Consider the following 25,518-nt stretch of genomic DNA (forward strand, 5'->3'; position numbering starts at 1 on the left):
ATTAATAAACTAAAATGGGAAAAACATATGATCATGTTAAGAGATAAAGAAAAAACATTTGACAAAACCTAACATCCATTCCTGATAAAAACTCTCTGCAAACTAGGAACCGCAGGGAGATTTTGCAACCTGATAAAGAAGAGCCATAAAAAAAAATCCACAGCAAGCATAACACTTAATGGACAAAACTAAATATTCTGTTGCTGAGATGAGGAATAGGTGAGGACTTCTGATGTTACAACGTCTAGTCAACATTAAGACATCCATATGGGAAAGGAAGAAGTAAAATTTTCTTTATTCACAGGCAACATAAGCATCTATGTGGAAAATCCAATATCTACAATAAAGCTATAATAAGTTTAGCAAGTTGCAGGATAAAAAACTGATTACAAAAAGCAACTGCATTTCCTTATGTGAGCAATGAACAATCAGACATAAAATATATGAAATAAGGATAAATCTGACAAAATATGTGTAAGACCTGACACTGAAAAGTACAAAATATTCCTGATAATATTAAGATGTTAACACTGGGTAGGAGGTATAATGGTATTCTAGGTACTATCTCTGCAACTTTCACTAAATATAAAATTATTCCAAGATAAAAGGCTTACTAAAAAAAAACAAACAAAACCCTGAGAGAAATTAAAGATCTAAATAAATGAGAGGCATACTGCATTCATGTGTCAAGACTCAATATTGTTAAAATTCTTCCACAATTAATCTATAGATTCAACGCAATCCCCATCAAAATGCCAGCACATACTTTTGTAGAAACTGTCAAGCTGATTATAAAATTCATGTGGAAAAGTAAAGAACCTAGACTAGCCAAACTACATTTGAAAAGTGAGAAGAGGGTTAGAAGACAATTACCTCCTGGTTTCAAGACACAGTATAAAAAGCTATAGTTGTTAAAGAGACTGCAGCACTGGCATCAAAACAGGAAAGAAAAAAAAAAAAGATGAGTAGGACAAAATAAAGTCTAGAAATAGACCCAAACATATATGGACAGCTAATTTTGACAAAGATGCAAAAGGTACGAGGTGAAGGGATAGTCTTTTCAACAAATAATGATGGAACAACTGGATATCCACATGCAAAAAAAATCAAGTGTAATATATACTCCATACAACAGGAAGAATTAATAAAAGATGTATCATAGGTCTAAACATAAAACTTAAAATCTATAAAACTCCTAGAACAAAATGTGGCAAAAGAACTTGAGTCAGGCAAAGATTTCTTTCTTTCCTTTTTCTTTTATGGCCACTCTGCACAGCATGCGGGATCTTAGTTCCCTGACCAGGGATCAAACCCACGCCCCCTGCAGTGGAAGTGTGAAATCTTAACCACTGGACCACCAGGGAAGTCCCAGGCAAAGATTTCTTAGATACTACATTAGAAGCACAAACCCAATACAGAAAAAAACTGATAAATTAGACTTCACCAAAACATACAACTTCTGCTCTTTGAAAAACATTGTTAAGAAAATGAAGGAAAAGTCACTGGGGAAAACTACCTACATAGCATATATCTGATAAAGTAGTATCCAGTGTATATAAAGAGCTTTTCAAAATTCGGTAATAAGAAAACAATACAATAAAGAACTGGGCAAAAGATTTGAACAGATACTTCATCAAAGAAGACATACAGTTGGAAAATTAGCACATGAAGAGCTGTTCAACATCATTTAATCATTACGGAAATGCAAATTACAGGCACAATGAGATATTACAAACCTATCAGAATGGCTAATGTTAAAAAGACTGACAATACCACGCACTGGTGAGGGCGTGGAGCAACTGGAACTCTCATATATTGCTAGTGGGATTGTACAATGGTACAACCACTTTGGAAAATAGTTTGTCAATTTCTTAAAAATTTAAATATACATCTACCATATACCCAGCAATTCCACTCATATGTATTTACTCAAGAGAAATGAAAGCATATATCCATGCAAAGACTTGTATACAAATATTCATAACTGCTTTATTAATAAAAGCCAAAAACTGGAAATCACCCAAATGTCCATTAATAAGTGTATGGATCAACAAATTGTAGTATATCTGTAAAAGGGAAGACTATGCAGAAAAAAAAAATGAGCAACTGATACATGCAACAACATGGATGAATCTCAAATTATTATGCTAAATGAAAAAAGCCAGATGAAAAAGAGTGCATACTATATGACTCCATTCATACAAAAATTTAGAAAATGTAAACTACTCTATCATGATAAAAAGCAGATTAGTGGTTTACTAGGGATGGGGCAGAGGAAATTTGGGGGGCTGATGGTATGTTTACTATCTTGATATGTAGTGATGATTTCACAGGTATAAACATATGTCAGAATTTATCAAATTGTTCACTTTCAACATGCAGTTGACAGCACGCTAATGACACCTAAATAAAGCAGCTAAAAATGTTAGTTCAAAAAAGAAATGCACATACTTGCTACAAGTGAGCCAACTTGAAAAGGAGAAAATAATTATGTGATTGACAGTGCCCTAAGACACAAATTAGCTGCTCAGTAGAAGCACAGTTATTCTTGCTACTTATGCCCTATTCTTTCCAAAGGCCCTTGTATTAACAGAAGGAAGTACCACCCTCTCAGTACCACCCTCACAAAGAGGACAACAAACAAGGGGGTGGGGCAGAAGGAGCACAACAATTATTTCCTAGGATGTCCCTCAATACAGGCCAGTAGCAAGAAACCACAGCAAGAGCAGGGACAAAAAACAAACATACCAAAAAACCCCCAAAACAAAAAAACCCCATAGGTGCCCATCCAGGTGGGCAGCTCTCATCATCATGCTTAAAACAGATAAATAAATTTTCTTGGTGTTTTAATAAATAAATTTTAGGAAAGTTAGGGGAATGTGTAGGTCTCAGACCTTTCACACAATCCTCCACAGTATATAGATAAATACTGAATAGCAAGTTCAAGATCATTCTCCCAGGCAGATGTCTGAGATGCACTATTCCGCAGTGTCACGTGCTGGTGGCTCACTGAGCTGGCCACCATCCTGCCTCACCGTGGCAAGGGCCAAGGGACTCTACTCACTTAGGTCAGCACCCACAGTGTCCTCAAGAGATGGTCAGATGGCATACATGGTGCAGGGTTTCACCTTCTCATTCCCCTGTCTCCAGGACTCCCATTACTAAAAATTTATGTTACCACATTTTTAGCTCTCATTTTAAGATACCTGATTAAATAGTTTCTGAGTAGGGGCATAAATCAGCTCAAACCAAGTATTTAAGAACAAAAATGTGCAGCTGAAACAGATTTAAAAGGCAACTGCAAGCTTCTGATGGGACAGAATAAAGAGACTGAGAAAGCAAGATTCAGAAAAATCAGGCACCTGTGGCCTTTCGTGTCAAATTCTGCCTCCATCACTACTAAGCCTGCAGGAGCCTGATGACTCAAATAACCTGTGACCAAGTAGAATAAAAAAGTAAAATGCCCTACCTTACAAGCTGAGGCAAGCAGTGTCTTTGAATTGCTACAAGCAACACAAAATATTTCATAACCATGTCCGTATCTAAAATTTAAAAAGAGAAAATGGATGACCCCTCTAAGTAGGTAATTAGTAAATGTACCTATTCTTGTGCTGCAAAATTTTTAAATGAGAAAAGAAATCAATCTCTCCAGCTAACACACAGTTCTTTTAAGAAACATTGTACTTTTGTCTAGGTAAATATTTGGGGTAAAAGCAGAGACTGGAGAAAAATGCCAACTTCCTAGTAGTAATACAACTTATTCAAACAACTAGATTAAAATACAAGTTTTCACCGCCAGCCAGCCACTACCATAAATAACAAACCATAGAAAGGTCCTGATAGGGAAACACTGTAGGAAAAAAAAGACCAAGAGAATAACAAAACTTAAAATTTTTTTTAAAAAGGAAAAAAAATAGTGTTATGTCTCTCTACTTTAAAAATCAAGACCGATAAATCTAGTAAATATAATACATAGCAATATAAATATCTATGTGAAGTTTGATTTTCACCCCTTATGAAGGCCATCAAGAGATGTTTACAGCAGGAGGGAAAATGTAGGTAAGAGGAAAGCAAAGGAGAAAATCAAACTGGTTGGGAAGGGGGCATCACAAGTTACGATCGAATCAGACTAAAGAGCTAAGTACAATTTAACTTACAGTTTTTGAACTTCAGGCCACAAAGTATTTTGCAGAAGATGATCCTCAGTGGGAGGTTCTACAATAAATTTATAGCATTGCAATTAATTTTTCCACTTTCATGCAGATAAACAAGTGAATTCTGCAGCACTTATTGAGGTCAGTGGTGACAGACCCCATACTATGTGTACTGTACTAATGATTCTAGCGAACCATCTTTTTGCCTTTTCTTACCAGTAAGTATGGAGAGTTGAAAGGCCACCTGGTGATATTCGAAACCAGTACTAGTTAACAGCTCCTCTTCATCAGAAGGCTGAGACGCTGTATCTCCTAGTTTAAAACAAACATCAACATCATGAATGTAGTCACCAACTTTATGTCTCCTGCACATGTCCCAATATTAAGGCCACTAGTTAGAAAATAGTGGTACCTGAAGGCAGTGTAATTCAACGCTGTATTCGCGTGATGGCAAAGCCAAGGGTATTTCCATTACTCTGGTATTTTCCAAATGCGCTCCTTAGAGCACTGGTCAATTCCATAGATTCCTTCCTTTTCCTTTGACCTAATGTTTCCCAAACTTTTTATACTGTGGAACACATTTTTCAAGCTATCCACATTAGCATCTGTGGTTGTGAGTGCTCCATGAAATACACTTTGTAAAAGCAGCACCTATTTCAGGGTCTGCATGTGTACACAGAGTACTTACCATGAAATAGCTGATAGAAGAGAGATGCATGTACTGTGATTTTTAAAAATAACAAATCACCTGTAATGAACATTAGGTACATAATATACAAATGTGTAACTAGGTTTTAAGCACCACTATAGGTTCAGTAATTTTGGAGACGAAAGCCTTACCCTGAAAGACAGCTTTATTTGATAATCCCAAAGCAGGGACGGTAGCTCCTTCTGGAAGATCACCATCTTGCTGGAATAAAAAGTATGATACATGTTTTAAATGCTAAAAGTTACTGTTACCTCAGTCACTATAAAAAAATGTTATGCTCACAAATGCTGAGAAGCAGTGTAAAGACCATTTTACCATTCTGTGTGGATATCTGCCCACACTTCCATTTCCTGAACTGAGAGATGCAATACTAAGCAATCACTCTCCAGCAGAGAGGCTCCAGCTAATCCCCAGCCCCGACCCAATCCATAAAGTCGGGCATCCTCTCATCCACAAGCTCATCGAACCCTGACAGCTCAATGGGTGTCAGGGTGTGACAAGGAAAGCACTGTGCTGGCTTCTAGCAAAGAATGGGCTGAGAATGGAAGGTCTGGAGCTTTATTTCCAAGAGTCTCACAGGCACATCCCTGGTGATGCTCATATAAACACACGTTTCACAGGAAGGCACATAGTATTTTCATTAAACATATTTAAAATTTTGAATATTTTAAAACCTTGTAACAGAGTGCCCTTTGAAGTGGCAATAATCTGCTTATATCCTACAATATCAATTAAATTATTACATATGAAACAAATGCTAACCATCAAAATTGGCACATGTCCATAAGCTAAGAGCATTTCTTACAATTTAAATTTTAATACAGGGGCTGGAACTGAACACAAACATGAGCTATGGGAATTTAAACCATCACCAAGAATAGGTACCTGAAACGCAGGATGCTTTATTTTAGAAAACAAGAAAAATAAAACACCATGGAAAAGAGCAATAAGAGGCATTACTATATATCCCAACACTTAGTATGGGAACAAACCCAAAAAGCAGCAAGAGGCTTTCCAGTCTACAGGATTCCTGTATCTTAGGACACAGAATTGAATATACACCTGGGACTAGCCTCTTATGGAATCCTAAAACCACATTTCAATCCCTAGAATTGTCAGATCCTCAAACCAACTTGCCCTCCACCACCATATGCTCAGCACGGTATAATAACCAGTTGAGGCCTCCCTTTTGATCTTGTTCCACTGTCCATTAGCATTAGAAACAGCATAACAGAATCTTTCATCTCCTTTACCTAATCAAGAGAGCCTGTGGCCTGAGGCGCCCATGATACACTCCAAGAAACATAGTTGGACATTTCTTTTAAAATGACTCTTACTTTCTTCTCCAGTCTTACCCAGACTGGTGCTAGTGTCCCTGCCTTCAAAGTCTCTGGGCTCAAAGGTATCCTGCTCCCACATAACTCTTCGCCCCAAAGTGCCTTTCATCACTTTCTTTGTTTAGGGACCTCCGCTGGTACCAGAGTCTGAACTATGCCTGCCTCCCAAGGTCCTCCACCATTTGACTTTCCCCCAGCCCCTCCATTTCCCTCTATATACTCTTCATTCAAGCAGCTCTGGCCACCCCACTGCTCTCTGTCCTTCCATCTGCCTATCAAAATTGTACTCATCCTTTTCAAGATCAGAAGCAAATTCATGACCCAACTCTAAGTACTGCAACGGACTGTATGATGTGCACTTCTGTGTAACACAACTACCTTCCTACTTACTTTCCCTTCCTTCATAACTGGTTACTTTATAATGTTTATAACCTATGTATTTTTGTAAGTGCTCAAATCTTTTGTAGAAAGGGGGTATAAACAAACATTAATAAAAACTTACCCTTTCAAAACTCAAATGAAGCCCCATTTTCTCATTATTCTACTACAGCGACCACTTCCTCCTATGAAAATTACTTTAGTCACAAGATTTAGCAATTAACTGGTTTCATCTAATAATTACAGGTACATTCGTTCCATTGTCCACTACCCCTAATCTACATCTAGATGGTAATCTCCTTGAAAATATGACCCATCTATTATGCTTTGTTTAATCGTAGTTACCAAGCACAGTGAAGACGCATAGTATTCGTGCCTTAATTTAACATTTTAATTCTTTACAGTCTCTTGGGCTTAACTGTTACAAAATTTCTTATATTAATATTTAATTTACTGCCTGCCACAGTGCACACAAAAGTTTGTCAAGCCAATAATAAAATGATTTGACTTTCTTTCTACCCATATACTCATTTACAGCCTTAAGTGAAACTTTCTAAAATTTTCTTTTTTTTTTTCGGTACGCGGGCCTCTCCCGTTGCGGAGCACAGGCTCCGGACGCGCAGGCTCAGCAGCCATGGCTCACGGGCCCAGCCGCTCCGCGGCATGTGGGATCTTCCCAGACCAGGACATGAACCCGTGTCCCCTGCATCGGCAGGCGGACTCTCAACCACTGCGCCACCAGGGAAGCCCTAAAATTTTATATGAAGGGTTAACTAGATCTAGTTAAAACATTTAGAGGAATACTCACATTACAAAGCACGTGATTCAGTGACTGACCCGTAATGGCACAAAAATTTTCCACAAAAATTCGAGGTGCAGAAAATACTCGAAGAACTTTTTCATCTGCTCCAGATACAAACTGAAACCTACTGATCATTGCCAAACATTTCAGGTCATATCCATGTATCTGAGGCCTTGCAATTTCATGCCAGGTCACCTGGGTATCAAAATAAGATAAACAAAAATGATCACACGTTTCAAAAACTGAATTCTTTTCAACAATCACAAAATACCAGACACAAAATCGTTCATTATGCCATGGAAATGTGACCATGGGGCAGATTCATCCAAGTTGTTCTGTTTATCAACAGATCAATACTTTTTATTGCTGAGTAGTATTCCCTTGTACAGCTATACCACAACTTGTTGATCTATTCACCTACTTACAGACATTTGGGTTGTTTTCCAGTTTTTGTCTTACTAGAAAAAGTCACAAATTTTCGTGTATAAGTCTGCATGAATATATTTCTCTTGGGTAAATATTACCTATGGGTATAATAACTGGATGATGTGGATGTATATTTAAATTTTTAAGAAACTGCCAAATGATTTCCCAAAGTGGCTGTACAGTTTAGAATCCCACCAGCAGTGTATGAGAGATCCAGCTGCCCACACCCTCCCTCATCAACACTCGTGCAGTCAGTCTTTCAACTGTATCATTCTAATAGGGGTGTCATGGTATCTCATTGTAGCTTTAATGTGCATTTCCCTAATGACTAATGGTGTTGAGAATCTTTTCCTGTTCTTATTTTCCATCCATACATCTTCTTTGGATAAACATCTTTTGCCCCCTTTTTTTAAAAAATGGATTGTTTTCTTATTACTGAGTTCCAAAAAGTTCTTTATATACTCTAGATAAAAATCTTTATCAGGTATATGTTTTGTAAATACTTTCTCCCAGTTTGTGACTTTTCATTCCCCTGACAATGTCTTTCAAAGAGTAGAATTTCACATTTTGGTAAAGTCTGATTTATTGATTTTTTTTTTAAAGGATCATGAATAAACAACAACTGAGTTATACTGATAACAAATTACCAAGAGCCACAGAAAACCACTCCAAAATTATTTGCCTTGTTTTTTACTTGACTATAGTGTTGTTCCCAATGTCCTCAACTCTACCAATTTTAATCTACCACATGCTGCTGAAGCAGAAATGTCAGTGGCCAATTTCATTAGCTTCATAGACTGACCCAGAGTCAGTTCCATGAATTTTTATCAGAAACTGAAGCTGACTACAGTTTCTCTGAGTATACAGTTCAATGGTTTATAGTGGTAAAGTTTTATTGCGGTTTTTTAAAGCTCAGGGCCAAGCCTGAAAAGTTCCTTGAACAAAAACTGGCCTCGACCACTATTATTTAACACTATATGATGTTAGAAATTAGCTTTTACTACAGACTTGATAGTGTTTCTTTCTTTTTTTGGCTGCGCCACACGGTCTGTGGAATCCTAGTTCCTTGACCAGGGACCGAACCCAAACCCGAGCCCTCGGCAGTGAAAATACAGAGTCTCAGCCACTGGACCATCAGGGAATTCCCTTGTTAGTGTTTCCTAATGAGTTAAACCTAAAATTACAAGGTATTATGAGAACTTTTATGTGGAACTGAAGTAAACACATTTTGACAGCTAACATTTTAATTGTTTGAATTATAAAGAATATGTGTATGCTTAAGTTTCCTTTAACTGAAATACAGTTGAAATAAAATGTGGTGTTATGTTAGTTTCAGGTGTATAACATAGTGACTCGACCATGGTAAGTCTAGTAACCACCCGTCCCCATACAAAGTAATTACAGCATTATTGACCATATTTCTTATGCTGTATATCACACTCTTGTGACTTATTTATAACTGGAAGTTTGTGCCTCTTAATCCCTTCACCTATTTCACCTGGCTCCAAACCTCTGGCAAACACCCGTTTTTTTCTTTGTATCTATAAGTCTGTTTTCACTTTGTTCGTTTGTTTTGTTTTTTAGATTCCACATATGAGATCATAAGGTATTTGTCTTTCTCTATCTGACTTATTTCACTCAGCACAATATCCTCTAGATCCATGTTGTGATAAATGGCAAGACTTCATTTTTTTTTCCATTTTTAAAAGTTTTTTATTTTTTAATTTTATTGAAGTAGTTGATCTACAATGTTGTGTTAATTTCTGCTGTACAGCAAAGTGACTCAGTTGTGCATATATTTCAGACTTCATTTTTTTAATAGCTGAGTAATATTCCATTGCCTATATACCACATTTTCTTTATCTACTCATCAATGGACACTTAGCTGCTTCCATATCTTGGCTATTATAAATAATGCTTCAATAAACAAAGAGGTGAATACATTTTTTCTAATTAGTGTTTTTGTTTTCTTCAAGTAAATACCCAGAAGTGAGACTGCTAGATCATGGGGTGGTCCTATTTTTAATATTCTGAGAAACCTCAATACCATTTTCCACAGTGGCTGCACCAAACTTACATTCCCACCAACAGTGCAGGAGGACTCCTCTTCTCCACCTCCTGGCCAACAGTCATTATTTGTTATCTATTTGATGATGGCCATTCTGACAGGTGTGAGGTGGTAACTCATTGTGCTTTTGATTTGCATTTCCCTGATGATTAGTGATGCTCAGCATCTTTTCATGGGTCTGTTGGCCATCTGTATGTCTTCTTTGGAATGCTTCAGTTTTTAAGAAAATAGGAAACCGTTTTCCAGAGTGGCTATACCATTTTGCATTCCCATTAGCAATGTAAGAAAGATCCGGTCACTCGGCATCCTTACAACCACTTGCTACTGTCAGTATTTTATACCTTAGCCATTCTAGAGGGTGTGCAGTGGCATCTCATCATGGATTTAATCTGCATTTCCCTAATGGCTAATGTTGCTGCCCCACTTTTCATGTGCTCATGGATGTTTTGTAAAGTGGATCAGTCAAGTAGGAAGACATTTTACCTGTGATTGGTCTTTTCTCTTCCATGGAGCAAAAAGTCGAGTTGTCTGGTCATTACCAACAGTAATGATAAATTCTCCTTCTGGATCCCATGTTAGGTCTTGGACACCATCAAAGTGTCCTGAAATAACAATCTCTGGAGTCCACTCTCTCTGCAATGAAAGTGCTCATGACACATCAAAATAATCAAAGACCATCATAATTATCAAAGACCTGATAATGCCTTCATCCCTCAGGTCTGATATGGGAAAGACCTTAGCCCTCAAGCAAGGTGAAGAGCTAAGTAAACAAGATGGGAACTTAAAGTAATAGGATCTGTTTTCCAGTCAAGTATCAATATATTAGAACTTAAACATTCAAGCATGCGTTGTGTCCTTCAAAGCAGTAACCTTGGGAAAGTCCCCCCCATTCATCATTTATGACTGCCTCCTAGAACACTGCCTAACCTTTTTGTGCCTCAATTAACCCTTCTGTAAAAGAGCTACCTAGATCATACGTTTGTTACAAGAATTAGATGAATCTATATTTGTACAAGGCTGGCCCATACTAGATACTATGTGAGTATTTATCTGTCAAACTAAATAGTAGAGCACTGTGTAATGGGAGTCTGTAGATTGTGTGTGCCTGACCAACTTGCTTTATTAAGTGAAAAGAGCTGCAGGTGTAGAGGACAGAGGTCAAATCAAACATAGTTAGTCCACCTCCTGAGGGAACCTGCATCAGCAACCACATAAACAGTGAAATGAAATGCAGAAAATGTCATATGCCTGGTCCACAGAGCTTCTTTTTCAACAACTCAAGCGGTGGTAAAACTTGAACTTTAGAGGAAAATTATATTTGTATAAAGAGCTAAAAGGTCATTCAAAGCCAAGTCTAATTAGCATGGTCAGCTAAGCTATATTATTTTCTGGTCAAAAACATAAATAGGCTGGAACAAAGAAATGCTGTTAATTTCTTCTGTGACATAAAAATTGATTCTAAAGTTAGCACTAATGGGAGGTTCCAAAAAGTTCTGAACAAAGTGCAGCACTTTTGACTATGGGTACAGTCCTAAAGGGCAGTGTTTGTTTTTAGAAATCACCCGATTGTAATAAATTTCCACTCTGGTGTGGGATGCTGACAATGGAGGAGGCTGTGCATGTGGGGGGGAAGGGGAAAATGGGAACTCTGCATTTTCTGCTCAGTTTTTCTGTAAACTTAAAATTTCTCTAAAAAATAAAGTCTAGGGACTTCCCTGGCAGTCCAGTGGTTAAGACTTCACCTTCCAATGCAGGGAGTGCGGGTTTGATCTCCGGTCGGGGAGCTAAGATCCCACATGCCTCTCAGCCAAAAAACCAAACCATAAAACAGAAGCAATATTGTAACAAATTCAATGAAAGACTTTAAAATCGGTCCTCATCAAAAAGCAAAAAAAAATATTTAAAATAAACAAAAGTCTATAAAAAATCACCCTAAATACTTGGTAAATAACTATTATAAATATGAAGTCAAGTTACAAGCAAAAGTACAGTGAAATTCTGTCCTCTGGTTTGAGTTTCTCCCTACTTAACTGATGCTTTTTTCTATGAAGGCCCTCTGAAGACCAGCTGAAATACAGCTCAAAGGAGCTCTGAACAAAATTAAGGGGCTTCCCTGGTGGTGCAGTGGTTGGGAATCCGCCTGCCAATGCAGAGGACACAGGTTCGAACCCTGGTCCAGGAAGATCCCACATGCCACGGAGCAACTAAGCCCGTGCACCACAACTACTGAGCCTGCTCTCTAGAGCCCGCGAGCCACAACTACCGAAGCCCACGCTCTAGGGCCCATGCTCTGCAACAAGAGAAGCCACCACAGTGAGAAGGCCTGCACACCACAATGAAGAGTAGCCCCCGTGAGCCACAACTAGAGAAGGCCCGCACGCAGCTACGAAGACCCAACACAGCCAAAAATAAAGTAAAAAAAAAAAAAAGAACAAAATTACATTTATCCTAAAAAATATCTTATTTACAAATGTCATAGCTAATGGTTCCCTGGTTCATTTAACAGTAAAAACAATCTTAAAGATCAACTCCAAATCGAAGATACAAGGGAAAAGTAAATCACTCCATACACTGAGAATTCAAATCCTCCTACCTGACACAACTATTACAAAGCCCACAAACTAAAGGTCATGCAAATCCATGAATTTGTACTTAAGTACCACACACTAACCAATTGCACCACTGGGGCTCTATGAATTTTTACTTTGTAAGGGAAACCATTAGATGCACATTCAAAATCTGCTAACTCACATTTTGCTCTATGTTCTGACTTCTTTGATTTATGTATTTAAAATATATAGTACCCAGTACGTACCAGGCCCTACTTCTCATACTATACCAATATTAATTCATTTTAGTATCATAAAAACCTTCTGAGTAGGTGCTATTACTGTCCACATTTTACTGATGAGGAACCTGAGACAAAAGTTCAGTAATGACCTCAAAAACACAGCTAATAAGTGCTAGAGCCAAGATCCGTGTGCTCCTACCCACTTTTCCTGCTATCTCATTTCCCCAAACCCAAAAAAGCAGATCAGAAGCAAATTAGAAAGAAGAGATTGGAATAATGCTGAGAGGCAGCTAAATGATTAGAGGAAGATTACCCCTCTCTGAGAAGAGACTAAAAACTATAAGATCTAGAAGAGCCCAATATTTGGAGGACTATTTAGAATTACACATATCAAGAGCCCCTGAGAGAATTAATATATTCTGTCATAAAATAACAGGTGCTTCTAATGCCCTGTGTCAGTCATTCATTCAATAATTATCAATGGAGTACCTAGCTATCCAACAGGAAAATATCAAATTATGTTATTTTTAAGAAGACAAAGAGGGACTTTCCTGGTGGCGCAGTGGTTAAGAATCTACCTGCCAATGCAGGGGACATGGGTTCGAGCTCTGGTCCAGGAAGATCCCACATGCCACGGAGCAACTAAGCACGTGCACCACAACTACTGAGCCTGTGCTCTAGAGCCCGTGAGCCACAACTACTGAGCCTGCGAGCCACAACTACTGAAGCCTGCGTGCCTAGAGCCCATGCTCCACAACAAGAGAAGCCACTGCAATGAGAAGTCCGTGCACCACAACGAAGAGTAGCCCCCACTCACAGCAACTAGAGAGAGCCTGTGCACAGCAACGAAGACCCAACACAACCAAAAATAAATTAATTAAAAAAGAAAATTAATTTTTAAAAAGGCAAAGAAATTATACATTTTAGGAAAAACTCCTACCACAAAACGAATATAGCTTTAATGGAGAGCTTAAAAATTTATACAGCTTAAACTTCCCTTACGTAAGTTTACCTACCTGCAAATTTCAGTATCTCAACAATGCTGGACAACTGAATTTTATTCTTAGAAAAGCATGAGTTTCTTACCTAATATAACTACAGAATAAATTTACATAAAGAAGTGATGTCACCTGAACTTAAATGCCTCTACTATGTTTCTGTAGAGTGTTATACACAAAACAACACTGTTTTCCTAGGTTTCATGTAGGATTCACTCTATCTAATCAGAAATGATTTAAAAGCACTTTTCTTACTGGGTTAGTGGCATTCTGTTTCCAAAGGTGCAGTGCCCCGTGGAAAGCATGAGCAATGATCATGGAGCCATCTTCACTGAACTGGCAATCATAAAATCCCAGGGTATTGCCACCTACTTCTCCTACTCGAACCTATTCAACGATAGACGGAAAACAATTCAGAACCAATTTCTCACAACAGAAATCACTCATTCCAGAGATGATGTTCTCACTTATTTAACGTACACAAAGAGCAAATATTTGCAGCTCTAGGAATACAGACTTGGGATTTACTGTCTAATAAACCCAGTTTTCTGTTCCTTAAGTATTCACATTTTACCTGTTCTAGCCAAACGCCTGACTCTTCATCTGGAGCCCAAAGAATCATGGTTTTATCCATTGAGGCAGACAACAATCTCATTGGCTGTTGCAGAACACCATCTAAAGAAAAAAAAAAAACAAAAAACTAATGCCTTTAGGTGATCAACAAGCATCCTGTTTGTAGATTACCAGAAAAACACAACATTGGTACTATAAGAACATTCACTGTTGCACTGCAATAGCAAAACATTGGAAACAACACAAAAGTCTATCAGTGGAAGACCAGATAAACAAGTTGTGGTCATATTTAGACAATGAAATATTATACTGCAATAAAAATAAGTAAATTAGAGTTACATGAATCCAAACCATGTTAAGCTAAAAAGACAGGTCGTACGAGGACAAAGGCATATTGATATCAAGTTTTAATAGCTGTAAAACAATACTGTTTATGGTTACATAAATGTGCAGTAGAAGTATAAAAATATGCATGGGAATAATATACACTGAATTCAGCCTCAAGGGAAGGATGAAGGGGAAAAGGTTCAGGAAAATCTATACAGGGATTCCCCAGTATCTATAATATCTAATTTATCTTTTTTTAACTGCAGCAAATACGGCATAATATAATAAAAGCTGGATGGTATTACCTGAGCATTAATTATTGCTATTCTCTATTGTTGTCTTGGGGAAGGGGCTGGGGGAAGAACATGAGGCTGCTGCCGTGCGCACCTCTACACCCCAGCATCAGTCGTCACTCCATAAACAGAAGTTAAGGGCAAAAGAAAGAGTGGGAAGTCTTTACTTTTTCATAAATGATGTACCTTGGTATTACCAACTTTATATTTCCAAGGGTAAAGGTTCCAGTGAAGCTGGCTTGAAAGTTAACTTCTCTTAAATCCCATAAGGACTAGGTAAAAACTTTAAAGAAAAAAAGTTAAAAAGCATATGGCAGTTATGGCATCATGGCAGGAAGCATACTTTTCCCCCTTAGAAATACAATTTTCAATAGAATTGAGTGTCTAGCAGAACAGGGCTGCAGTATTACACTTTGCCAACTTGAAACTGTCTTATAGTTGATATTTCTAATTACACTCAAAAAATATCCTCTACTTCATTTGTTCAGCTTAAAATTCTGTAAGTGAGATTGTACTGAAATGACAGCTTTGTGTATGTTTTTCTTCCTACCTTTGTAAAATGAAGGCTGCCAATGAACTGCATTTACCCAGTTTTCATGACCAGCCAGCACAGTCTCCAGAGTAACTGCAAATGCTATTTTAATACCTGCAACAACAAAAAAAGGATTCTTTCCACAAAGCTCTTCTAAAAATAACATTTTCAAAACCAGCTCGGTTGTACAATTACATCCAAAGAAAAAAAATCAGAACATGATTTATTTTCAACAAAAAGCATTCATTCTAAATTTCATTAACTTTACCCACTGTTCACAACTACAGGAGAAAAAAGTTCTAAAGATATATAAATTTTTTTTACATTTTCACTACCTAGTCACAATAAAAATTAAGGAGTATGTTCTATTTTAAATTTTCAGGGATACTCTTACACTGCAATTAAAAAACAAAAACAGGGAATTCCCTGGTGGTCCAGTCAGTGGGACTCCGCACTTTCACTGCCAAGGGCCCGGGTTCAGTTCCTGGTTGGGGAGCTAAGATCCTGCAAGCCACACAGTGCGGCCAAAAAAACAAAAAAGACTCAAAAAAAGCAAAAAAGACATGCCAGCCTCCTTGCTATCCTCACTCATTTTGTGTAATGGTCTAAAGTACCATTTAAAAAAAAAACCTAAGATAAATGCAGAAATAAAGGAAGTCAAATCAGTACTGTGACCTTTCAAACAAAATAATTAATGAAAACATCACAAAAATGTTCATATTTGGAAATAGCTACTCACAATATGCTGGTTATAGTATTTCTTGGTTCTCTCCAGAAATCTGTTACCAAATCTCAACTCCAATGGGCTTTACAACCAAGAAGAGTAATGACAAAGAAGAATATTCCTGGATGAAATGTTTACTGAGGACTTATTTTATAATTTAGATACACATCCAAAAATATCTCCTTCAAATACAACATTCCAACAGGATCTACCATGGAGGGTTATTGTTCTGATGCCAGACAGTAAGGAAATCAGAATTATATATACTACTCAAATATAGGGATTTAGTTGTCTCTGATGAATATCCTCCAAAAAAGGTATGAATAATTCACATTAACCCTTTAGATCTTCCTATGCTAAAACTGCAAATTAAGTAATATTTTACAAACTAACTTATTGAGAAAATAACATTATTTTCAGCAATTTAAAAAAATCTCACTAACATGGTTTAGAAAGAAAATAAGTTTCATATATGAAAAATGACTTACCCTCATATAAAAATAAAAAAGGAAAAATGCATATATCAGTTTCAGCTAGGGATCTGATACTTCTGAAAACCTAACCTTCGGGCTTCCCTGGTGGCGCAGTGGTTGAGAGTCCGCCTGCCAATGCAGGGGACACGGGTTCGTGCCCTGGTCTGGGAAGATCTCACATAGCCGCGGAGCGGCTGGGCCCGTTGAGCACATGGCCGCTGAGCCTGCGCGTCCGGAGCCTGTGCTCCGCAACGGGAAAGGCCACAACAGAGGCCTGCGTACCACAAAAAACAAAAAAACAAAAAAACAAAAACCTAACCTTCACATATGTGTGTAGTAAAACATAAGTAAATCAGCTAGGAAACCTGAGTATTGTTAAATCAAATATTTTCATTATTACTCACTTTCACTTTCTATAGTAAAAGTATTTTCTTTCAGTCTTATATTATCATCTTCCTGAGTTTCTAAAAATGTCGATTTTATATACAGCCTCCATATGCGTATCAGGCAATCTTGTGAACAGCTTGCTAGGAAAAGATCTCTACCTAATTAAAAAAACAAATTTTATTACTTTTAAAACATTCTATTCTTAAATTTAAGTATAAGAGTTTTTCTTCTACAATATACACATTTCTAGATTTCCTGAAAAAATTAGACTTTGCTTCCTTATCCTTCATTCATTTGACCTATATTCATTTTCAATAACACTGACAAATATAGACAATGCTAATAAATGGTTATAATATGTGGTATTCCTATTCAATCTATTAATTTCTGAAAAGAACTTCTCAAGAATGTCTGCATGTGTAACAACTAGTGTCCTCTTATGAATATCAACTTGCTTCATCCTCTACCAACCCAACTAATAGTTAATACAAGGGATAAGTATCCTCTTTTCTAATCGGGCCAATAGGAAAATGTTACATACAAAGAAAATTTTTAATTAAAACATACACGGGGGACTTCCCTGGTGGTGCAGTGGTTAAGACTCCACACTCCCAATGCAGGGGGCCCGGGTTCAATCCCTTCTCAGGGCACTAGATCCCACATGCATGCCGCAACTAAGGAGCCGACAAGCCACAACTAAGGAGCCCGCCTGCTGCAACTAAGACCCGGCACCACCAAATAAATAAATAAAAAAGAGGCTGCTTTGAAATTACACATACTTGTCCCCATTATATGTACTTTAGCAAAATTTCATACTGACCAAAGGCTGCCCATTCCACGCCTCTTATCCAATCCTCATGTCCAGATAGAAAAAGCACTTTCTGAAACTAGTAAGATAACAAAAATCATAGGACTTGATGTAAGAATTTAATATTCTCATGTATATCAGTGACTTAATTTGGTCCCAGCCAGTCTGACTGTATTGCTTTTTTTTTTTTTACTGGGAACACTATCTGATCAGACATCAGATAGAGCTCCCATTTGGGAATGAAAAATCTCATAATCATCCAAATTTAACTGAGCAATCCTGAGCAGATAATATCTGTAGTTCTCAAATACACTAAACATTCAGAAGGTAAAATGACATATGCTGTGGACACAATATAGAAAAAAGCTGGGTGGTTGAACATTCACAGTCATTTTTAACTTTCTTATAAAATGCAAAGAAACAAATACCTCTGTTATTAACTAAACGAGCCTAGAGTTAACCAACCCTCTTTCTGAAACTTCCCTCTAGTTTAACCACTCAAAGAATAGGTAAAGCTCAGAAGGACAAATAACCACTGCTAGGGAAGACAAAACACTACTACAGCATCTTCCTTCTCTTCTTCCCCACCTAACGACCTGTTTCCCCCAACGACTCTGGACCTGGTAGCCAAAGCAGCAGCAGTATACCTGGTGTTCAAAGAGTGCAAAACTGTTTAATGGAAGACTGCCAGAAAAGATTCTCCTATTGGATTGTTTAGATTGGAACATCCCCAAAATCCTATAATCTAGAAATAATCTGTATTAAGATATGTAATTAAGCAGAACATAATTCTAGCCTCTTAAGAAACATCATTAATTACCTGATCATTCTGTTGAACAAATAAGTGAATTTTGCAGTCATCATCGCCACATGCTAATATTGGTACTGGTGGGGGGAAAAGAGGCATTGCTGTAAGTATTCCATCGTACGTTATGACCATCACCTATGCTGGATTCTAAGCTCTAGGTAAAGAATCCTGACTCCTGCTTCCCACGCCACTGAACAAATAAATTGAAAGTGCTCAATAAACATCTTTAGGAATAAAATGAATATTCTAAAATGTTCCATTAAATGGTTACTCGGCAAAGAATGACTATTAACTGAGAATCCTTTCCTTTATTCTGTGTTATTTACGATAGAAGGAGCAGTAAAAAGAGAAGCTCGAGAGCAAGCTGGGAGCATTGAACTATGTCAGCCAGAAGACTAACAGGAAACGTTGTTAGCCCAAGTGAATAATAAAATTTCCGGGAGAGCTACTATGAGCCCAGCATCAGGGCTACTGCACAAAGATTTAAGGGTATGTTTGTTACTTTGAGGACCCTACATTTTGAGAATTTGATAGTAAAACAAAATCCATGAAGTAATTAAAGAACAAAATAAAAGAGCATATAATTAACTATGTGGATAAAAAGTTATGGAAGGTGTGACTGTAAAATTAGTTTTCTTTAAATCAACGTAAAAAAAAAAAAAAAGCCAAAAACTCCAGTCACTTGGCCTCAACATAGATGCAAAGAAATCAAATTCTATGTAATGAAACCAGAATGTGCGTAGTTCCTCCTCCTGGGGAGCCCTTGCACAAAGTGGAACGTTACGTGAGACCACAGAGTCGCAGCTCCTGCTGCAAAGGGCAAAAGAGCCTGGAGGCTTCCAGGCCTGGCCTCTCCCCACCAGGTCTGTCCTCCAGGTAACTGAGGAGGCACAAGACTGTCTGACTTGCATTGGCCATCATCTTTGTGGAGGATAATCAAAGATAGGTACAGATGGGTTTCACAGCAAAAGGGGCATTTTTTCTTTGGAGATTTTAAGTGGTCTTAGGCAACCTGTCATTACACAGGATGCTGTCATTACGCAGGGTGCTGTCATTATGAAAGATGCTGTCATTATGCAGGTGCAGGGGCTGCCACCTTAAGAGAAATACTCATATGATCCATGTTCAGTACTTTTCTCAACTTATCCCAGACCTTCACCTTCTACAGAGCTAGGTAATTTTCCCAAATTACATCTATATACATCGACAGTATATTTGATAAATAGTAGTACCAATCTTGAGTACATATTGAGTCACTTAAATTTTTAACTGCTACTAAAGTTTCTAATAGCCACCCCCCTTAACCCCCTTTGACCTTATGTTTTATACACAGGTCATTTGAATACTGAGAACAAAAGTATGTTATCCATGTCTCAACTTGTTTCCTGAAAACATTTAGACACAAAATTGAGATCCAGTGTGTTTTTTAGGTTCTGGTTGTATGGGGATATAAAAATACATTTCTCTTTCAATATACACTTAGCAGGATACTCACCATCAGTATTAGGCAAAAAAGACAAGCAGAGAGCCAGAGTGAATCCATTTCCAAAGTCCAAGGTCTGAAGGCATGTCACTAAGAAATAAACACATCACGAACAACTAACTCTGAGTGTATCCAACCTTAGAGGTTGGGTAGCATCATCAGATGTCAGCAGGGAGATAAGAGAGGTCAGTCCTGAGCCCCCAGGGATGATGGGAATTTAAATGGCCAATTTCTAACAAGGTTACAGAGAACAAAAAGACATATGAAAAGACTTTGAAGGAATTTACATTATCAAACAGTTTGGTAAAGAGGAATTATGGAAAAGTGCAACAGAAACAAACATGTAGATTAGAATTCTAATATTTTTAAAACAGCTTGAAAGACTGAAAGATTACATGAATGCTCTTCTAAGTTGTCCTTCATATGATCATTAAATTACTTAATTTCATTTGTTTGGATCACAATGTCTCTAAACTTACCTTCAGAACCCTGTTTAGACCAGACTCGAATAGTAGAATCAGAAGCTGCAGACACTATCAGCGTATGTAATGCAACATCCGATGCCCTCCTCTGGTAAACAGCATGCACTGCATAAACAGGTCCTTCATGACCGTGGAGGGGGACTGCTTTTAAAAGCTGAATCACAAAGAATAACAAAAGCACTATGATAAAAAAGGAATTATCAGTTTCACCTGTATTTAACTAGAATCAGAGGATTAAAGGTACTGTTAAAATGCCTGATCCAGAAGTAAGTCCTCTCAACTGAGAAGAATGTAAACGTTTGAGAATCCTGCCTGATCATATTAACTATACACAAAATGTGCACACCCTTTGACACAGCAATCTCACATCTGAGAATCTACTCTGAGAGAGCAGTACTAGTTTAACAAGTAATAAAAGACAAATGCAGAAGGACATTCATCACACACCCTTTAGGAAAACTTCAATCAACCTATAAGTATTAATAGGAAACTGATTAAATAATTGTAGACATATTCTAAGCCAACAAAAAGGATAATGCATGCTTATTACCATGGAAAGACATGCATGACTTTGACATTTTTGAAGAATATAGGCCAGCTTTGTGGACTGTCCCTCCTCTTGTATTAGTCTGATATTTCCTCATGAACAGACTCAGGGTGTACATTTTGATGTCACCACTACATAAGTGCATCACATCAGGAGGCACACAATGTCATTTTGTCTCACTTTTAGTAAAATTAACCCTGATATTTTAGTAGAGGTAGTATCTGCCATGCTTTTTCACTGTGAAATTAATTTTTTTTTTGGTGGTAATATGTGAGATTATACTTTGGGACTGAGAAAATACTCTATTTTCCATCAAACTTTTACCAAGTATGTTTAGCATCCACTCATAATACTTACCTGTATCAATCAGAGTTACAAAATGGAAAAATGACAAAAAGAACTGGGAAATCCCATCCGTTTACCAAGTCTTCTAGCTTGCCATGCAAGATTATTCCCTGCAGCATCATTTCTATTTTGGATCTACTTTTTTAGAGTTCCAAATATGTGAGATTCTACCACTTCCTTTGAGAGGTACCTTTTGTAAACTGTTGTCTGCTGAAACAGAGGTGTCTCTTAAATGTCTCCTCAATTATTTTCCCAATTAGTTAAGCAGAACTCTGCCACTCAAGAAGGTAGTTGATAGTTACATATAAGGGGGTCTGTACACTAACTTCCTGTAATTAACCTTTGGCTTCTCTGAAAAAAACACTTTTTAAAACTCAAGTACAATAAAGTCACTTTCATGTATAATTATACACACATAACCAGAGATCTGGAACAATTTTCATTAGAATGTTAACTGTTGAAATTTTGTATCTTTTTCCTTCTTCCTATTTTTCTGTATTTAAACTTTACATGAGTCTGTATCATTACCCCCTGAAACATTAAATCTATGGAAAAACTCACTTCACATCCTTTTTTTTCTATTTTATTTATTTTTTAAAAAATTGAAGTATAGTTGATTTACAATGTTGCATTGTGTTAGTTTATGGTGTAGTTATATATATATATATATATATATATATACACACACACGTATTCTTTTTCATTATGGTTTATTACAGGATATTGAATATAGTTCCCTGCGCTATGCAGTAGGATGTTGTTGTTTATCTATTTTATATATAGTAGTTTGTATCTGCTAATCCCAAACTCCTAATTTATCCCCACTCCCACCCCCCTTCCCCTTTAGTAACCATAAGTTTGTTTTCTATGTCACTTCACATCTTTTAAGCAGGGTTATATTTCAACCATTAGAGAATCTTAAAAGCTCAAACAAAACAAATCTCTCAAGTTCACCAGCTTTTAAAAAAACGATGCCCACTGTTCAGAGACTCAAATCTCTCATTATACCAGCTTAGAATTATTTCCTTTTATCAGAAGTCAAGATGTAGTGAACACCTGTGTGCATGGAAATGCATACCAGAAGGAAGCTTTAAGCCTCTAAGGTTATAATATGTGACTTCTTCCCCCAAATCCTCTTATTCCCTTCATCCCTCTTTTATGCCTTTCATCCTCCCTGTTTGGCCTCACATTCTACTTTCCCGTCCGTCTCTAAGTTCGCTGTCTGCCATCAGATACTCAGCCTGCAATCCTCTCTACTGACAGAAGCGTAGGGCAGCACTGAGGAAAGAGTCTTGCAAATCTCAACTCAAGGTCTCAAAAATGAGTGCTCAAATGGCTCTCTCTGGATTCCTCTGCCAAGGTAAATCCAAACAGGAGCTGCTTTGCTACACAACCATTAGAACTCTCATTCAAGTCTAACTGACCCCACAATCCCCTCCTCCACACCTGCCCCCTGTCTCTGGCTGGCAATACAAGTAACATGTTAACAACTGAATTCCACATCTTCCCTCTAACTTGCCTATTTTGCTTTGTAGAAGTATCTTTCTTCCAGAGCCCTGAGCCAGAATCCCACTCTTTTTGATTTCTCACTCCTCTACCCAATAGCTCCCTACTCCTTCGACAACTATCTAGTCAATGCCAAAATCATTTTCCTTCAAAAATATATCCCATATCTCTTCCTTCATATTTTTTTCCTATCCTAATTTGGCACACTCCTGTCATTCATCTTCTTTGGTATTCATACTCCACTGGTTAGAAATCCTCAATGACTTCCAAATGCCTGCCAATAAAAAACAAACTCTTGAAGCAAGTATTCAAATTCTCACGAGATCTTCTCCTTCTCTACTTCTCTAATATTACAGCCCATAAGTGTTATCTGGAAACATTTCCAAAACTATGTTCCTCAAAGTTACAAGGGATACTAAAAGATCTGAAGAAAAAAAAAAAATCAGACTTGAAGTAAGTTTAGGAAATATTAGTTAAACAAAGATAAGCAGGTTTTTCCATATCAGAACTTTTCAGAGTCTTCACTATGCTCACAGGCATTGTGATTCTCTAAGAGAAGTATATGATATGCATTATTTCCCAAACTTGACTGGCCACAATCAATAACTGAGAGATGAATAATTCTCTGAACAAGCTCTGGAAAGCCCTGCCCTTAAAACATCTTAGGCTTTGGTTAACACTGGATACTTCTGAGCAAATGGTCTCCTTTCTTACCTGCACTTTGATTCATATATTTTCCCTACCTGGAACCCTCACCACTTTAATGTTTCCTAAGGAAATCATCTCACACTATCAGACCTAACCGAAAGGCCGCCTCGTAAATCCCTAGTGAACTTCCACGGCAGCATGGTTGTGGTACAGCAAGTGAAATCACCCACCCAGAGCCACCTTTGTACTTCAGTTATTCAAGTGCATTTTGCCTTCAAAACTATGTACACGATTCATGAATAGCATTCTGCCTCATCTACTACACCTTCCGCATGGCAGATGTTCAAACATATGATGCACTAACTTTACATTTTTAATCTTTGCTTGTGACTAGAAACAACCTAAATGTCTATCAGTAGAGGTCCATACACACCCAGTATTGCATATTATAACATCACTCAGAATTATGTAAATCTATATCCACGTGATAACTGCTGTCCTATGCACAGAGCAGTATTAATTTTTGCTACCAATGAAAACAAGACAAACATACCCTGTAAGAGCAGTCTGAAAATTATTCCAAATGACGAGAAATTCACAGAAATGACTGACAGCATATGAATACAGAAGCAGATTACAGGGAAGGGTACAAGGCCTGTGAAGTATGGAATATACAGGATCTGGATTACTGACAAGCAAGAATGAGGAAACTTCATAAAGGAAGAACACAGTAGAAATGAGGGAAAAGACTGAAAATAAAAGTAGATATAACAGTCATTTTTTATAACCATAAACATGTCTACCCACCTGATTATTCTCTATTTCCCAGTGAATCACTTGATTATCAGATCCTCCAGAAACTAATTCAGTAGAAGGAGCTGAAAAAAAAATCATACCTCAGTAAACATTTTAATTCTTTTCCAGCTATTTTGAAAAATTTCAAAGCTATAGAAAAGATAAAAGAAAACTCATATACCTTTACCTAGCTTCACCAACTGTTTAGATTTTGCCATATTTGCTCAATTATCTTGCTCTATGTACACACACACACCCTTTTTTGTTTTGGACAAACGATTTAAAAATAAGTTGGAGGGACTTCCCTTGGTGGCGCAGTGGTTAAGAATCTGCCTGCCAATGCGGGGGGATGTGGGTTCGAGTCCTGGTCCAGGAAGATCCCACATGCCGCGGAGCAACTAAGCCGGTGCGCCACATCTACTGAACTTGTGCTCTAGAGCCTGCGAGCCACAACTACTGAGCCCACATGCCACAGCTACTGAGCCTGTGTGCCACAACTACTGAAGCCTGCCTGCCACAGCTACTGAAGCCCGCACACCTGGAGCCCATGCTCCACAACAAGAGAAGCCACCACGATGAGAAGCCCACGCACCGCAACAAAGAGTAGCCCCTGCTCGCCACAACTAGAGGAAGCCCGCGTGCAGCAACCAAGACCCAACGCAGACAAAAATAAATAGATAAAATAAATAAATTTACAAACAAACAAACAAAAATAAGTTGGAGACATGATGACCTCTGATCCTTAAATATTTTACCATTTTTCCTAAGAACTGGAACATTCTCCTGCATTACCACAATACAATTATCACATTCAACAATTTTAACACTGATACAGTATTGTTATGTAATACATAATCCATCTTAAAATTTCCCCAAATTGTCCCAGTAATGTCTTTTATAACTTTTTTTTAAGTTAGAATCTAAGGACCACACATTGCGCATTTGGTTGTCACATCTTTTTAGTCTCCTTTAATCTTGAATAGTTTCCCAGTTCCTTCCTTTTTTGTGACAATGAGAGTCTAGGCCAGTTGTTTTGCAGAATGTCCCTCAATCTGGATATGCCTGGTTGTTTCCTCATAAGATTCAGGCTAAACACTTTTGGCAGAAATAACACATATGAGACA

At 37.6% G+C, this 25,518-nt stretch overlaps 1 protein-coding gene across 2 annotated transcripts in view; it reads right to left on the reverse strand.

Annotated features, from left to right (window-relative positions):
• The window catches only part of ELP2 (elongator acetyltransferase complex subunit 2), a 44,111-nt gene that overhangs the window by 13,321 nt on the left and 5,272 nt on the right, over nt 1-25,518 (reverse strand). Inside the window, exons 3-18 of one of the 2 annotated variants that reach the window (XM_029227080.1) lie at nt 24,407-24,477; nt 20,551-20,707; nt 20,084-20,161; nt 19,271-19,468; nt 18,601-18,665; nt 17,793-17,859; nt 16,990-17,130; nt 15,407-15,502; nt 14,238-14,338; nt 13,919-14,050; nt 10,358-10,507; nt 7,387-7,575; nt 4,995-5,064; nt 4,371-4,466; nt 4,158-4,215; nt 3,470-3,542 (exon numbers count right to left, since the gene is read on the reverse strand). In XM_029227080.1, coding sequence (XP_029082913.1) covers nt 3,470-3,542; nt 4,158-4,215; nt 4,371-4,466; nt 4,995-5,064; nt 7,387-7,575; nt 10,358-10,507; nt 13,919-14,050; nt 14,238-14,338; nt 15,407-15,502; nt 16,990-17,130; nt 17,793-17,859; nt 18,601-18,665; nt 19,271-19,468; nt 20,084-20,161; nt 20,551-20,707; nt 24,407-24,477 — 1,742 coding nt within the window. The remainder of the gene's footprint in view (nt 1-3,469; nt 3,543-4,157; nt 4,216-4,370; nt 4,467-4,994; nt 5,065-7,386; nt 7,576-10,357; nt 10,508-13,918; nt 14,051-14,237; nt 14,339-15,406; nt 15,503-16,989; nt 17,131-17,792; nt 17,860-18,600; nt 18,666-19,270; nt 19,469-20,083; nt 20,162-20,550; nt 20,708-24,406; nt 24,478-25,518) is intronic. The other variant, XM_029227071.1, reaches the window with a different exon arrangement.

The sequence above is a fragment of the Monodon monoceros genome, unplaced genomic scaffold (genome assembly GCF_005190385.1).
Source record: "Monodon monoceros isolate NGI ecotype Baffin Bay Population unplaced genomic scaffold, NGI_Narwhal_1 Super_Scaffold_1, whole genome shotgun sequence".
Lineage (NCBI taxonomy): Eukaryota > Metazoa > Chordata > Mammalia > Artiodactyla > Monodontidae > Monodon > Monodon monoceros.